The sequence below is a fragment of the Haliotis cracherodii genome, unplaced genomic scaffold, assembly GCF_022045235.1.
Source record: "Haliotis cracherodii isolate W230 unplaced genomic scaffold, xgHalCrac1.p SCAF_1, whole genome shotgun sequence".
Taxonomy (NCBI): Eukaryota; Metazoa; Mollusca; class Gastropoda; order Lepetellida; family Haliotidae; genus Haliotis; species Haliotis cracherodii.
The window spans coordinates 81,830,601-81,846,328 of NW_027266264.1; the positions used below are offsets into that span (position 1 = coordinate 81,830,601).

The 15,728-nt window shown below is 39.5% G+C and overlaps 1 protein-coding gene across 4 annotated transcripts in view; it reads left to right on the forward strand.

Annotated features, from left to right (window-relative positions):
* Nucleotides 1-1,021: 1,021 nt before the first annotated feature.
* LOC139445663 (endophilin-A3-like) overlaps nucleotides 1,022-15,728 on the forward strand; it is a 53,806-nt gene continuing 39,099 nt past the window's right edge. For all 4 annotated transcript variants that reach the window (XM_071226965.1, XM_071227040.1, XM_071226892.1 and 1 more), the window contains exons 1-2: nucleotides 1,022-1,163; nucleotides 1,944-2,012. In XM_071226965.1, the coding sequence (XP_071083066.1) occupies nucleotides 1,119-1,163; nucleotides 1,944-2,012 (114 nt within the window). In that variant the 5' untranslated portion in view covers nucleotides 1,022-1,118. The remainder of the gene's footprint in view (nucleotides 1,164-1,943; nucleotides 2,013-15,728) is intronic.

The window sequence follows — 15,728 nt, forward strand, 5'->3', positions numbered from 1 at the left end:
AATATGGAGGGGTGTATCGGATGTAGTATTGCTTACAGTGATTATGTCTGTGTGTGATGCTGAATGTGTAAAAGAGACACCGCCTGCTTAAAGACAGCCTGCAAACAATGACAACACACAGTATGTGTTTGTGGATACATCCAGGCTGTTTTAGTTACCCAACGATCAGGTGTGATCAAACACCACGACAGAAATATAAACAGCGCGCGGGTAGTGAGAAGTAAAACCAGTGTGTCCAATGAACTGTCTGGTGACTGGTTACAAGGGAATATCAAGCAGATAACACGACAACGTCAATCACGACAATGCATTATTATTATTCTACACAAATTGATACTTTGGTCAAAAAGGAAGTGACACATCATTCAAATGTGTTTAATTATCATGTGTGTGATTTGAACATCGCATCGATTTATTAGATAGTTATGTTTATGATGACATAGTTATATTTTTTAATTTTTGTTGTTGTCCTTCTGATGACAATATCTAGGAGGCGTGTTGCCTTTTCATAGTCATTTGTGCAATGTCGTAGCAGATATAGTGACGTTTTGCTGTGAGTAAAATTACCAACAAGAAACTACTCTTAAATATGTGGAAATGGAAGCAAGTCTTTAGAAGAAAGAATCATGCCTTCCTTGATACGTAGCCATTTCCTTTGATCGGTATCCCATAATGAATTCACAATTAAAATAAAATATCTTTTATCATAATAACTATTGAATTTATGAATGGCACAACATCTTATGGAAATTGAATCAAGTTTACTTTTTATTTGATAACACTCGTATAGATTTTGAATAAGTGATAATAACCTTATTAAAAAGAATAAATACATCAAGTATGCCAGTGAACATGTGACATATTGATAAACAAAAATATTTCATAACTTAATTTGGTTCTCTCTCATTTTTCACATAGTGACACTTTGAAATTGTAACTATCGAAGGAAACCAGCAGAAGGTTTATGCATGCATCCTTCTTTTAACATTAGTCGTAAGGATAGTACGATCCATATGACGTCTAAAGGGATGCCCCGTCGGTGGGAGTAAATTCGGTTAGAGAAATAATCACGGGTGTTTGAGTATTGTAACGCATGTGAGTCTCTCACGCTTGTCAAAATGTCGTTGGCGGGACTCAAGAAACAGTTTAACAAGGCCAATCAGGTATGGTGATAAAACAAATCATATGTATAGAGAAATGAACGAGTAACGGGAACGAGAAGGATCTGACAAGTCGTGTGTTTTGACAATCTGGCGGAGTCAAGTGGCTGTGTTTCGCCACCGCACCGTGTCACCCTTCACTGATTCTGAAGATTCGTGCTGGTTGGCTACCGTTATGTGTCATAGCTGTGTTCTTCGCAGTATTATACATCAAATCGCCACCCTCTATGGATAATTGTTTACTGTATATTTTTGACAGGTGGTTGACAACCTGTTCATACGCAATGTGAGGCTGAAAGTGTTTTGAGACATTGCCATTGGTATATATCGTGATTAAGAAAAAAACAGCCAGTAAAAAAACACGTTGACTATGACAAAACATTCCAAGTTCGTTGTTGTCTGTACATTATATTTGGTGTTTTTTACTGACAGTGAATAAGTCAGTGCAATAGTTCCTTATAAAGGGTATGTTCTTCAAATCCAACAGATTATATAGTCAGATATGTGCTCTTGTCCAGTTTGAAATCGTAGTTTTATCCTTATGAATATGCTTCACACAGTATTACTCATTGAACTGTATTGAACAAAACTTTCTTGCCAAACATATCAATTGACAATGTCCATATAATTTACTCTCACTTTGACCACTATGCCTCCTACCTATGACTTTTTTGCACAACATTTATAAGAATATTGTTTCCAAGTGAATGGTTCTGGCTGGTGATTCAACCTGCAGCATTATTTATCCAAAATGTTACTTTAAGATGTCCTCATTTGTTGCAGTATGTCAGTGAAAAGATTGGCGGAGCCAAAGGCACAGAACTCGATGACGAGTTTACGGAAATGGAAAGAGTAAGTATCAGTTGGCCTGTTATTGACTTGCAGAGTTCATATGACAGTTATGAAAAGACTACAGTATTATGACTATGATTCACCAGCAATAGCAAATAAGTATTTGCAGGCTTCTCATTGATATATATATAGGTCACTTTTCTCACAAACTAAGACAATTGTCCTCATTTTAAAGCTTCCCAAACGGGTTGTAACAGATCTTTAATCTCTTGTAATGTTTCATAAACTTAGCAGAACTCCAGATTACACCGTGGAGTCAACATTTCTGCTGTAGCAGCTATAATTAGCACAAATATTGACCTAATTACATTTATGGCATACTGAGCTGTATGTCATGATTGACAGTATGTAGTGTGTTGATTGACAGGTTGGATTATACAGACTATGTTATCTTTGAAATAGTTTAATAGATAAACCACAGTAGATAGGTACTGGAAGTTGTCACATTGTTATGATTATGGAAATATAATATGCTAATTGATATCAAGATCTAGGATACTGTTTCTCTTTATCAAATTGCCTATTTACATGAATTTGAATGTGTATTGTGATAGCCTTACACTTCCTTTGGAGTAATATGTGTTTAATGATCTACTCGCAGTTCTAGTGTAACTGATCAAATGTTTAGAATATTTTCTGTTTGTCAGCTATTTAAAAAAAGCATTCCATAGCTGCTATTGGTCCTGTGTCCTTTCTGTATATGACCTTAGTACTGTATTTGTTGTCAGTTTGCTATTTACTTCACCTCATTACAGAAAAACAGTGCTATCAATTGTTGAGGTAACTCACAATCATGATCTATTGACCTGTCATTGTAAACAAGTCTTGTCTCACATACGTTTTGTGTGGAGACAGATTGCATGTGAATATATTATGTTTGGTGAAAGATGTATAACAATAGTCCAACTGCCCCAAATGATAATTATTTGAATGGTTTGTATGTTCTTTACATATTGGGGCCTTGCAGTAAGTTGCTTGTGCCAATAACAGGATAAGGACATGTAGGACTCAGATAATTCTCAGGATGGATTTCAACACACTAGGTTGCGGAGTAGTCGTGACCTTGTATCGATGTGATGGTCAAAAGAGAGGATGACCTGACAGCAGGGTGACCTGTGTGACCATCAAGCCTTCAGGAAATGACAAGATTAAGATTAACTTATCTCCCACAATCTGTAATGAAGAAGGAAGTAGTGAGAGGGAGTTCAAATACACGTTGTCAGTACTTTTGTATGGGAATAATGGTTTTGACCAAAGTACCAAGACAAAAAAAACCCCAGATGTTTCAGATAGATATTTAAGTCATATTGTGGAACCTGTGTTTATTTAAGCTTTTGGTTAATTTGAACATCACTACCATCCAAGTAGTAAGACGTAAGTCCTCAGTTGTGTATTGGTGCACCTTGACAGTCAAATTGTTGAGTTGTTAAGTGGTGTTAGGTTCAAGATGTCTGTATGTTTGAGATAACAAGGTTTGGCTATGTGATGTCACTGCAGCCTTTAGGGTACTTGAGTCAGGGCTAGAATAACCAGGGGGTAATAGTGTAAGCGACAAGTGGGTTTGAGACAAAAACATTTACGTTGTAACTCTGTAGCCTGTCCATCTTAGCAAGGGCTAGACAACCCAGGGTTAAAAGTGCAAGCGACAAAATATATGTCAAATCACTGCACCTGTTGAGTACTTGAGCCAGGACTAGCCAGACCAGGTGTTAAGAGTGTGATCAACAAATGGATTGAAGATATCTGTATGTTCCAGATGTCTGTATATTCAAGTTGACAAGATCTATGTTAACATGCTGCAGTCAGTAGGGTACCTGAGCCAGGGCAAGACAAGCTAGAGGTTAATAATGTGATCAACAAATGGATTGAAGATGTCTGTATGTTTAAGTTGACAAGATTTATGTTAACATGCTGCAGTCAGTAGGGTACCTGAGCCAGGGCAAGACAAGCTAGGGGTTAATAATGTGATCAACAAATGGATTGAAGATGTCTGAACATTCAAGATGTCTATATGTTTAAGTTGACAAGATTTATGTTAACGCGCTGCAGTCAGTAGGGTACCTGAGCCAGGGCAAGACAAGCTAGGGGTTAATAATGTGATCAACAAATGGATTGAAGATGTCTGAACATTCAAGATGTCTATATGTTTAAGTTGACAAGATTTATGTTAACATGCTGCAGTCAGTAGGGTACCTGAGCCAGGGCAAGACAAGCTAGGGGTTAATAATGTGATCAACAAATGGATTGAAGATGTCTGAACATTCAAGATGTCTATATGTTTAAGTTGACAAGATTTATGTTAACGCGCTGCAGTCAGTAGGGTACCTGAGCCAGGGCAAGACAAGCTAGGGGTTAATAATGTGATCAACAAATGGATTGAAGATGTCTGAACATTCAAGATGTCTATATGTTTAAGTTGACAAGATTTATGTTAACATGCTGCAGTCAGTAGGGTACCTGAGCCAGGGCAAGACAAGCTAGGGGTTAATAATGTGATCAACAAATGGATTGAAGATGTCTGTATGTTTAAGTTGACAAGATTTATGTTAACATGCTGCAGTCAGTAGGGTACCTGAGCCAGGGCTAGACAGACCAAGAGTTAATTGTGAGAGCAACAAATAGATTCAGGTTGTCAGTAATTTCAAGAGAAAATATATAACATGGATCAGAATAAGGTTTTGCCAGCAATTTTTTCTTATCACAAATCATGATGTGTATATCAATATTAATGTGGTCTGTGTCTGTTTGAAAGTAAGAAGAAAGAAGACCAAAAATATGTACCATCTTGTATTATATATTTCTAAAAATACTTCTTGAGTCATGCCTCTATTATATATATAGTGTTTTGTTCAATTAGATTGCATCACTGTCACACAACTTATTAACTGTTGCGATTAATAATCGCTGCTTGTATGTATATATGTACTCTTTCATGAAACCAAATGTCACAACACATTCACCAGTATTAACTCTTCTTTTGAATATTTATTAATAATATTACCTGCTTATGGATGATATCCAAATATCATCAATAACTCTGTCCATTGAGAACTCAGTGGAAGTATATTTGAATTCAGCTGGTATCATATTCTGTTTCCTGGTAATAGTATAGTACGTAATTATGATAAGTTGACAGTAACAGGCAGTATCATTTGAAATCATGAAAATACAGGCCTTTTGATGTGTAAATATGCAGAAAGTGCGCCAAATAGAACATGTAACCTGAATGAACTTGTATAAAAAATATATTGTGTTTTAAACCAACCAGTTTATTTCAGTACTTGGCTGATCAAAGCTATTGTATTCTATTGTATCCTGTAGATCTAACTTCACAAGGTCACTTTGATCTTGCAAGTAGTTCCTGGTCAGAATGGGCCATTTAGTACGACTGCACAGTGTTTGAAATTGACACTAGTTCTGTATCCCTTTCCAAACTGCCCAATACTTAAGGTATCGTAAGGACTAGTAGAAATTTGCCATTTTAAACGGTTTTGCTATGATTGTGTTATCATTAATTGGACTCATGGACTAATGTTAGTTTCTACCGCTGTTGCACTGGCTGATTTATATACATCTTGCAACCATCTGACTTTCCATCCAAAAGGTGTCTAGCTCATCATCCAGATCAGTTCTTAGCTCATCTAAAATGAAGGATCACTATGCCCTCGTGGAATATCTCCAAACTGAAACAGTGACATTTGTTCAACTCAGAACAAAGTTAATATGATTCCGTTCTGTGTTCTGTGTTGTAAAAATGTCAGGTTGACCATGGATTCCAGACAGGTAGTTGTGTGTTGTGTGAGGAATCAAATAGTCTGTGTTGTGCGAGGTATGGTTGTCCTTCCTTCCACTACTGCCAAGTAGGAAGTAGAGAGGTGGTAATCCAAATCAGCTGATTCTTCCAGAGTGCTGAAAAAGTGGGCCTGTCATAAGTGTCTAGGGCAATTCTCTCCATTGGACTTCTAAATGAAATGTTTGTGTTACCAGTTATGCTACTGACCCAATTTTATTGTTATTTTACTGAATGTCATATGAAATGGCTATCTTGCATGTCTTAAGTGTATGAAAACTCAAGTCAAAAATAATTTTTCAAGCACCCTTAAGTTTGTAAACCACAACAATTATTTCCTGTAGCATTGTGTCTCTGGTGACGATGGTTCTCATGTGACCTGACCTAACAGGGCTGAAAAATGTATATAGAAGCAGTCAATTACACTTGTCTTTGTGATTACACTCGTCATTGTGATATTTGAAAAACCAAAATATTTAGTAATGAATGAAAGTAATAGGTCTTGTCAAATCATTATTGAAAACATTGTACAGTTTTTAATTGTTCTCTCTCTCTCTCTCTCTCTCTCTCTCTCTCTCTCTCTCTCTCTCTCTCTCTCTCTCTCTCTCTCTCTCTCTCTCTCTCTCTCTCTCTCTTTCCTTCTGTGGGTAATCAGGAAAACAGGAAAACTTCTCGGTTCAATAAAATTCCTTTTGAAGCTTGTGTCAATGACTGTACACTGCTATTTGTGGCTGAGAATGAGGTGCAGGTGGGCTGCCTGCTTGAGTGGTTCTGATGGTGGGGTGAACTGGACAGAGGGTCACAGGTCACTTCACTTGAGTCATGCTAATCAGGGCTATTTGTGGGGTTTGAGTTCATCAATAGGACTTTTTATTGCAATGATTACCTATGGTTTTGTTTGAATATCAAGTCAACATGTTTTGATTTTACTCCCTTCAGTCACCCTTGTAAAATTTCTTCATGGCAGGGAAAGCTCGTCATTTTAATATATAAATGTCACCCAATTCAGTATTCATGAGTTGCCTGGTTACCTGTATCTGGGGAGAGCATTGTGTGCATATTAATTTGATAAACTTGTAATATGTGGCATAATGACAAACTCAGCCAAATTTCTTCTGTGTTGCAACTGGGCTAAGTTGTTGTCTGCCTGCTGACCTGATTTCCTAAACACATATAGTTATAAGCTGAGCAGCATATATATTCATCATTAAACTGATCAGAATTGATGCAAGATCTCACCTCATTTTCATAATGTTTGGGTACTCATTGTCAATTGTGTCAAATCAGGGCGATGCAGTGATTATTCGAAAGGTTTCTAGGGTAGATCAAGGTATTGATCACTGTGTTAACAGAGAAATGTCAGCTATTACAGTGAAGAAAAGTATAAGTGAGTTATAATTCATAACCGAAATCATGAAGTAAGATCATTTCCACAGGAAAGTTTCCACAAATGTCAGTTAGTTCTATTTGTGTCTTTATTTGTTGAACAATTGTGACCCCAAGGTTTATTGTGCTCCCCTCTTTGTAAGGGTAGGGAAGCAAGAGCCCTTGGTGCCATGCCCTGGGACACCATGCCCTTGGACACCATGTCCTTGGATGCCATGTCCTTGGTACCATGCCCTTGGTACCATACCCTTGGACACCTTGTCCTTGGTACCATACCCTTGGACGCCATGTCCTTGGATGCCATGCCCTTGGACGCCATGTCCTTGGTACCATGCCCTTGGACACCATACCCTTGGACACCATGTCCTTGGATACCCTGCCCTTTGATGCCATGCCCTTGGACGCCATGTCCTTGGTACCATGCCCTTGGACACCATGCCCTTGGTACCTAACCTTGGACACCATGCCCTTGGATGCCATGCCCTTGGTGCCATGCCCTTTGACGCCATGTCTTTGGATACCATGCCCCTGGTGCAATGGGATTCTAAGAAGTATGATTAATCTCCTGTCCTGCTTAAGTTTGAGACTGATTTGCACTATTTGAGATGCAATGGTGGATTCTGTTGATGTCATTGATTTGTTACATCATTGGCAGGAAAATCTAATTATGTCCTCACTAAGTTCTGCAGTAAGAGGTGCATGTCTATGAATTTGAGTGCTTTCTTACGGTAAAGGCAAGTGTTGTTGTTAGATTTTTCACATTGATCAGAATGGTATGCAGTGTTTAACTAGAAGCTCACCACTACTTAAGGCTGGCTATTTCTGGTGTCATCAGGGCTTCCATGTTAAAGAAAATAACAATATAAGGTCTGTAACAATAATATATGCAGCAGTGATTTTGTAACAAATGTTATATTTGGAATTTGACTTTGTGTGCTGGCGACTAGGTGATAAGTAGAATTTGTACTTTAGTAAGAAAGTGCAATCTCACATATAATATTTGTTACGTTTGACCTCTTTTGAAAAGACGTGTATTAATTCAGTGACATTACCGGAGACAAATGGCATCTGGGCATTTTCCTGATATCTTCAATTTTCCCTTGCATGCACGCACGCACGCACGCACGCACGCACGCACGCACGCCAGCACGCACGCACGCAAGCACGCACACACGCACGCACACACACAGAGTCTCTGTCTGAACAGTGCGGCATTCCACACACAATACATGAAAACTCCAACTCCAACATCCAATGAGGCTGCAGAGACTTGCAACACAAGCTAATTGTAATGGGTATTCAGTGCTGACAATGACAGCTTGGTATTACTTGGTTTGGAGACCACGAGGGAAAACAGTCATGTCTTGGATGTAAGCGTTTTTTGTTCATACTGTCAAGCTCAAATAAAGTAATAATACGAATATAACTGTATCAGTATATGTAGTTTTGGTATTTGATTGGGAAGCATCTTCATTTATGTTCAGCGATAGTGTATTAAATGTAGGGATGCCCTAAATCTGTGTTTTGGTATTACTTTCATGCTAAATCCTGGCACTGTTGGACAATGACAAAATGCCACTTACGTGATGCTCCAACACCCACAAAGATTTCATTGTGCCTAATATGAGCTGTTGCTTTCAAGTCAGTGAACATTATGCATGTGGAACCATCAATGGTCTAGGATGCAGCATTTTGCCACTGTGGTTAATTATTGACTTGAATCTGTCCAACAAAGCTGTGTATTTAAGGATACATATTATGATCCTTTTTGTGACAGCCAGAATCTGATTGCTCGTCTCCAGGCAGTATTGATCAAGTATTCGATCATAATGCGCTAACCACTGATTTTGTAGTATGCTGACACAGCAAACTCTAGCTTTTAGTGTGATAAAAACGTCTGTCCTCTTTAAAATAGGAAGAAGATGAAGCACTTCACACCATCTTGTGTTAGCTGACAACTTCAGTTTCAACTTGCATGTTGATCTGAGTTTACAGATAGATTTACAGACTGACAGAAGACACATCCTCAAAGCTCAACAATTAAGGAAGTTAAAGGGGGTCTGTGCTCCACTGTCTGGTGCCAAGTCTAGGTCAAGATGTTGTAGTTAGTGGCATGTTAGAAAGTGAGACATTCTGTCAGTTTTACTGAAGATCCAAAAGCTAAACAATTAAGGAAGTTAAAGGAGGTCTGTGCTCCCTAGCATTTTTGCATGTCTGGTGTCAAGTCTAGGTCAAGATGTTGTAGTTAGTGGCATGTTTGAAAGTGAGACATTGTCTCTATGTACTTGAATTCACTAAAGAATTATCAACAGTGGATAGACATCATTAAAGTAATTAACAGATATCAAAATCTGTGTTGATTGGAATCAAACTTGCTTGGAATTCCAAGTTGCCTGAGTCTCCCTTTAATGGCAGTAGGCAGGATAAATTATCCTAAAACGTTTATTCACCCGAATACTGCAAATAGTAATGACATTCCCCCCAAAGCCTGAAATTCTACCAGACCTCAAGATATCTATGATATTAACTTGGGCCATCTGACTCTGGCTCTCTGGCGAGTGCAAATTTCTGTCCCTGCAGTTTACTCGTACCAGTAGAAATACATACATTTGGAAGATGTCCTTCTCAGTCGTTAAAAGGCGAAGCCTCTTTTCCCAGTTGTACAAAGAAATTGTAGCCTTATGGTGCAAGTTTGTAAAGTTTGGGAGTTATGAAGTAATGGTATGATCGCTGTTTACCATATGGGCCCTGGTCAGTGACAAGCTAAGATACGCCCCCTAGACCTGCTCTCTATATATTCTACTATTCGCTATAAGCATCTTAATTTATGTAGAGGAGCACAAACTATGGCACACAATGGCAATTTAATATTAATAAAACAATTTTGTTGTTTGATATTGATTACCACTATGCCCATGGCATTTCCTGAGTTGCTTTTAATAGCCCAACAGGTTATATTATAGATAGCTTATATCAGTAGTGTTCAGAGCACAGCATGACATTGTCATGTCTATTTCAGTTACTATGTATTCAAGTAGTATCACATACTGCAATAGGGTTTGTTATTTCCAATTCTAAAAAGCTGTGTGTATTGAATATATCCTATATGTACGTGTAGCACATTTGTCAACATAGTCCTCTTGTTGGTACGTTTACATCAACAATGATGAGTGTGACTGTGACATGTTACGATGCAAGCTCCATCCCATTCAGAGTAACGCATAGTCTCAATATAAAATATATGATTTTGATAGAAACAAACAACTCCATGTCAATAGGAAAGAACCCCAATGAGACCGGAGATTCAGAATCTGAGGAAAATATAGACATCTCTTGATTTAGATATGTTAGCATTTGACAATGAGGAAATCCGAAACAATTTGAGGAAAGAGACCCTGATGTGATTGTTCAAGCTTAACTTTTTTGAGTGCCACCGTCAAAATGTGAATGTGGCGTTGTCTTGAATTGTTTGTTCTAAGAAAAGTGGTTGTATCTGTTTCACTTGCTACTTTTTGAAAACTGACCCAGAAACTAATTTCAGGACCTGAGCCCTCTGTAATGTCATGAGTAGGTTAAGAAGGGCCACACCAGTTTTAGCAGCTTAAAAGAACACAGGAGTAGCTTGTATGGAGTAGAATAGTTAGAATAGGCCAGCGGCAATCCATACTGGTCATAGAGGCAACCAGATGGATGGGATGGTCGGTTGTTGCGTGTTATTGTACCCCTACACCATGGATAGTTCCTCACTCAATTATTTCCAGGCCACCATCATCTAGCTGGAATATTCCTGTGTGCAGTGTTAAAGAACAAACAAACAAAATGTTTCTGAAACCCTGATTCTGACATAACTATGTCAAATGTATGATTTAACAAATTTTATATCAGGGGTAACACTTTCTTAGTAAAGTACAGATTCTAGTACTTTTTAGGGTTGAGTCCCCATCCAGAAAAGTACTAGAATCTGTACTTTACTAAGAAAGTGTTATCCCAGATATAACACTTGTTTCATTTGACCACTTTCAAAACGGCATTGTGTTCCTAGCTTTCAACCATGTGAGCTGTGCCAGTTTACACTTGTCAGAGGGGTACACAAAGTACGTGATCAAGACTACCAGTTGTCAGTCTTTCGTTTTTTTGGAAGCCTCGGTGACTGAGCCGGTTAGATTGCTGACTTTCCTGGCGATTAGGTGCCTCAGCCTAGCAGTGTGGGTTCAAATCCTGGATGAGATTCAACCCCCAAAAGTACTAGAATGTGGACTAAGAAAGTGTTATCCCATATATCGGTGTATTATTTGTTTCATTTGACCACTTTCTAAGTGGCATTGTATGTTCAACATGTTCAGATGGATGACATGTGATCGGTGTCCATCTCCAGGCTGCAGAAGACTGTTTTCTTCACAGGACTGAGTCGGTGTGTACAGGGCAATAATGGACCTTGTGTTGTGGGAGGTGGTGAGATGCCCAGAAGTGTTCAACCCTGCTTGACTGCCAAGTGTTGCCAGTGTAGACCAGCAGACCCATGGGAACGACTTTCCTATCTCTCCCTAAACGTAACATGACAGCTCACTCATCCAGCTAACTAACCTGGTAGATTACAACAAACTTACTGCATACTAGCTATTATTGTTTTGGCATCAGTTCAAGTTAATAGCTGAAGATGTAGAAAAGTGATAAAGTGATGTGTTCAGGACTCAAAATGGATTGTCCAATAAAGCATACGGTTGTACATGTGCTGTATGCAATGCTGCTAGGCTAAAAGTTGGTACTCTAAGTTCTAATATGTACTTCTTGTTGTAGTTGATACTCACATTTCTAGTACTAGTACCTTTCTTCATTTGTGTATGGGACAGTGAGGTAGCCTAGTGGTTAAGGTGTGTGCTTGTTATGCTGAAGGCCTGGGTTCAATTCCTCCACATGGGTACATCAATGTGTGAATACAATTTCTGGTGTCCCCTACAATGATATTGCTGGGATGTTGCTAAAACCATATCCACTCAATCATTTGTGAATGGCCGACATATGACAGATGCAGAATGCTGTTGGAAGTCCATAGCTTATCTTCCCACTTCTAACTAACTGCCCATGGCACCCTGCTGTTGTTTCAGGCTTTGCTCCCACTATAACCATATCAATCCTAATAGTTTCCTAATGTATTCGTCATATTACTTCCCACGCTCCAACAGGCATGCCCTGACAGCTTCTTTTCTAGCTCTCAATACAAAGCTCCAATATTTACACGACAACCCATAATTGCACTGTAACTACTATAAGAAATGCTTTAGTTTCATCGACATCTGAATTAAGTCTGTTATCTATATCTTGATCTCTGACAAGTTTAACTTGTGAATCCTTTGTGAAATTTCTGAGCACCCAATAGGCTTATTGCGGTGACTACGGTAATACATTATTTTGTTGAAAACCTCGCACAGATTGCCGGCAGGAGATGCTGGATAATGTTTGGTGGCAATAAAACTTTCCTCCCTGTCCTGAGGATGTATTTTCAGAAAAATAAGAGATTGCAGGTAATATTCAATTGATCCTATTTGCAGGCTCAATATGAATTCCGTTGTCTGTCACACAGACCCTGAAACAACTATATTCAGTTCAGTCCATGCAAATCTATAATGTATATGGCAAGTTAGATTACTTCAGTTTCTGAAAATAAAGCAAGTCTCTTGTCTCCTTTTTGCTCTATTATATTAATATGATTTAACAACTGTTTTTTTTCTGTAAAATATGTTCATTTCAGAGACCAGATGCTAGTTTATGAATTTCATATCTATCATGAAGGCCTCCTTGGAGATGTCATGGCAGACACCCTGTAAGATCTCAGAACAATAATGCAGAATAATTAAGTTCATGGTGGGGAATAATAAAATACAGCAGTGTCAGGAAGAACTAAGCCTTTTCTGTCCAGAAGATGACACAGGGATCAGTATGTCTCACTTTCTTCACTTGGCAGCCGGCTCAGGTAGATCAACCAAGAGCTGTATGAACAGTCGTCACTGACATTCACTGTGACATGCTTTCAAACAGTTCCAGTTAGCTAAATGCAGCACTGATCTCTGACACTGCTCTTGTGACTGAAATATTCCATATATTGTGTGCTCCAGATATATTTCATAGTACTCAAAACAAGTTAAAGAACACCCACAATTGGAAGTATGCGTTAATGTGCAATACGCACCAGCCGTCACATAGTAACTCGTCATGTGAAAAAATGGGGTGTTCTTAAACTGCTCTTGAGTAGTATATTTTGTACTTGAACTGTGGTGAGCATACTACATTGATCCTTGTTCATGTTATGAACATTTGATTTGTAGTACACGAACCCTATGTAAATGATCAGATATCATGTTTCAAGTTATTCAGGTGTAGAAGGTCCACTTTATTTTGGTGTATTTGATCTCTTTTTCCTCATAATATTTTACCTGACTCAGCCTTGAGGACAAGTGTCGTTACAAACACTATAGATTATCACTTATCAACAGATAGGGTTGTCATCAGACAAGCATTCTGTCATACCTTTTAAGGTTGTAAGCATTAGCTTCTGTTTGGCCAAACTTGACAGGCTGGCACAGGAATTAATTTACATTAAGACAATTTTCCTACCTAAATTTTACCTTTATCCTTGTTCCGATTCATATGACGTTCCCTTTACGTTTAGAAATACTTTAGTCATAGTTTTAATATGCCAGGATTTCAAATTTATGTCCTAATTTTTAGGTCAAATGGTATGAGATGAAACAGTTGTTGTTCTGGAGAGTAAGAGGTATGACTTGGTCCTTGAATGTGGGGCAGCATGGCCCCGGGGGAGCTGCCCACTCACATTAGACCAGGGTCTGTATATGCAGTCCTACAGTGAGCTATTGATATCATAGCTACACTTATTCTAATGAGATTGTGGGAGATGGGCCAGTGATGAAGACCAGCCAACCCCAGATGAGCACCTTTGAAGTGCTTCTTATTGACAGTGGGACTGCTTGGGAGAATAGCTCTACACAAGTAATCTGTTTTAATCATAGCTTTAGAGGCCATGCGGAGCATTTTGCTGTGATATTTTCTGTGGTAATCAATTATTGATCTTCAAATCAAGTTGAATTTTCTTTAATTTTGTGACAAATTATCCTTGTTGAACCGGAAATGATGACTGAATCAGTGTTTAGGCAGAGCCCGTCTAGTTTGGAGGATGTTTTGGGGGTGGGGAAGTGTTGGAGAAATGAACTGCTGTCATCTGAACTACACCAAGTGGATTAGGTAACCTGAGAATATTTGTGCCATCTTAGCACTGTAGGCTGTACATGTCATATTGGATGCTTGTGGAGAGAGATCATATCTTTGGGGTGGTGGTGTACCCTTGTGGAGAGAGCTCATCCCTTGGGGGTGGTTGTGTACCTTTGTGGAGAGAGCTCATCCCTTGGGGGTTGTTGTGTACCCTTGTGGAGAGAGCTGATCACTTGGGGATGGTGGTGAGGGGTTCCCTTGTGGAGATTACTCATCTCTGGGGGGTGGTTGTGTACCCTTGTGAAGATTACTCATCTCTGGGGGATGGTTGTGTACCCTTGTGGAGAGAGCTGATCCCTTGGGGATGGTGGTGAGGGGTTCCCTTGTGGGGATTACTCATCTCTGGGGGATGGTTGTGTACCCTTGTGGAGAGAGCTCATCCCTTGGAGGTGGTTGTGTACCCTTGTGGAGATTACTCATCCCTTGGGGGTGGTGGTGAGGGGTTCCCTTGTGGAGAGAGTTCATCCCTTGGGGGTGGTGGTGAGGGGTACCCTTGTGGAGATTACTCATCTCTGGGGGGTGGTTGTGTACCCTTGTGGAGAGAGCTCATCCCTTGGGGGATGGTGGTGAGGGGTACCCTTGTGGAGATTACTCATCTCTGGGGGGTAGTTGTGTACCCTTGTGGAGTGAGCTCATCGCTTTTGGGTGGTTGTGTACCCTTGTGGAGAGAGCTCATCTCTTTGGGGGTGGGATACACCCTTGTGGAGATTACTCATCTCTGGGGTTGGGTGGGGTGGTTGTGTCCCCTTGTGGAGAGAGCTTATCTCTTGGCAGGGCTCAATTTAGCTATATAAAACATGCACCAGTGCAACCTATTATTGAAAAATGCAACCTAACCTACATGCACTAAGTGACTAACCCAAATTTGTCCACACAACAGCGATTGATCTTTAAACACACTCAGTACCTCTATGCTTTATTTACCATACCATATGTAATTCATGACATGTGACATAGTCATCAGAGATCTGGAATTGTACTTGTTTAGACTAGTATATGCATCTATGTGATATCTGAGATAAATTTATTGGACCAGGGTGCAACCAGCTAATGTCTGGTGCAACTAGCTTTTCATGTCAACAGGCACCCTGCTTGGGAGTGATAGTGTTCCCTTGTGGAATGAGGTCATCTCTTTGGGGCAGGGGCAGGGGCACAGGAATGTGGTCGGGTAGCCTAGTGGTTAAAGCGTTCGCTCATCACGCCGAAGACCCCGGTTTGATTCCCGACATGTGTACAATGTGTGGAGCACATTTTCA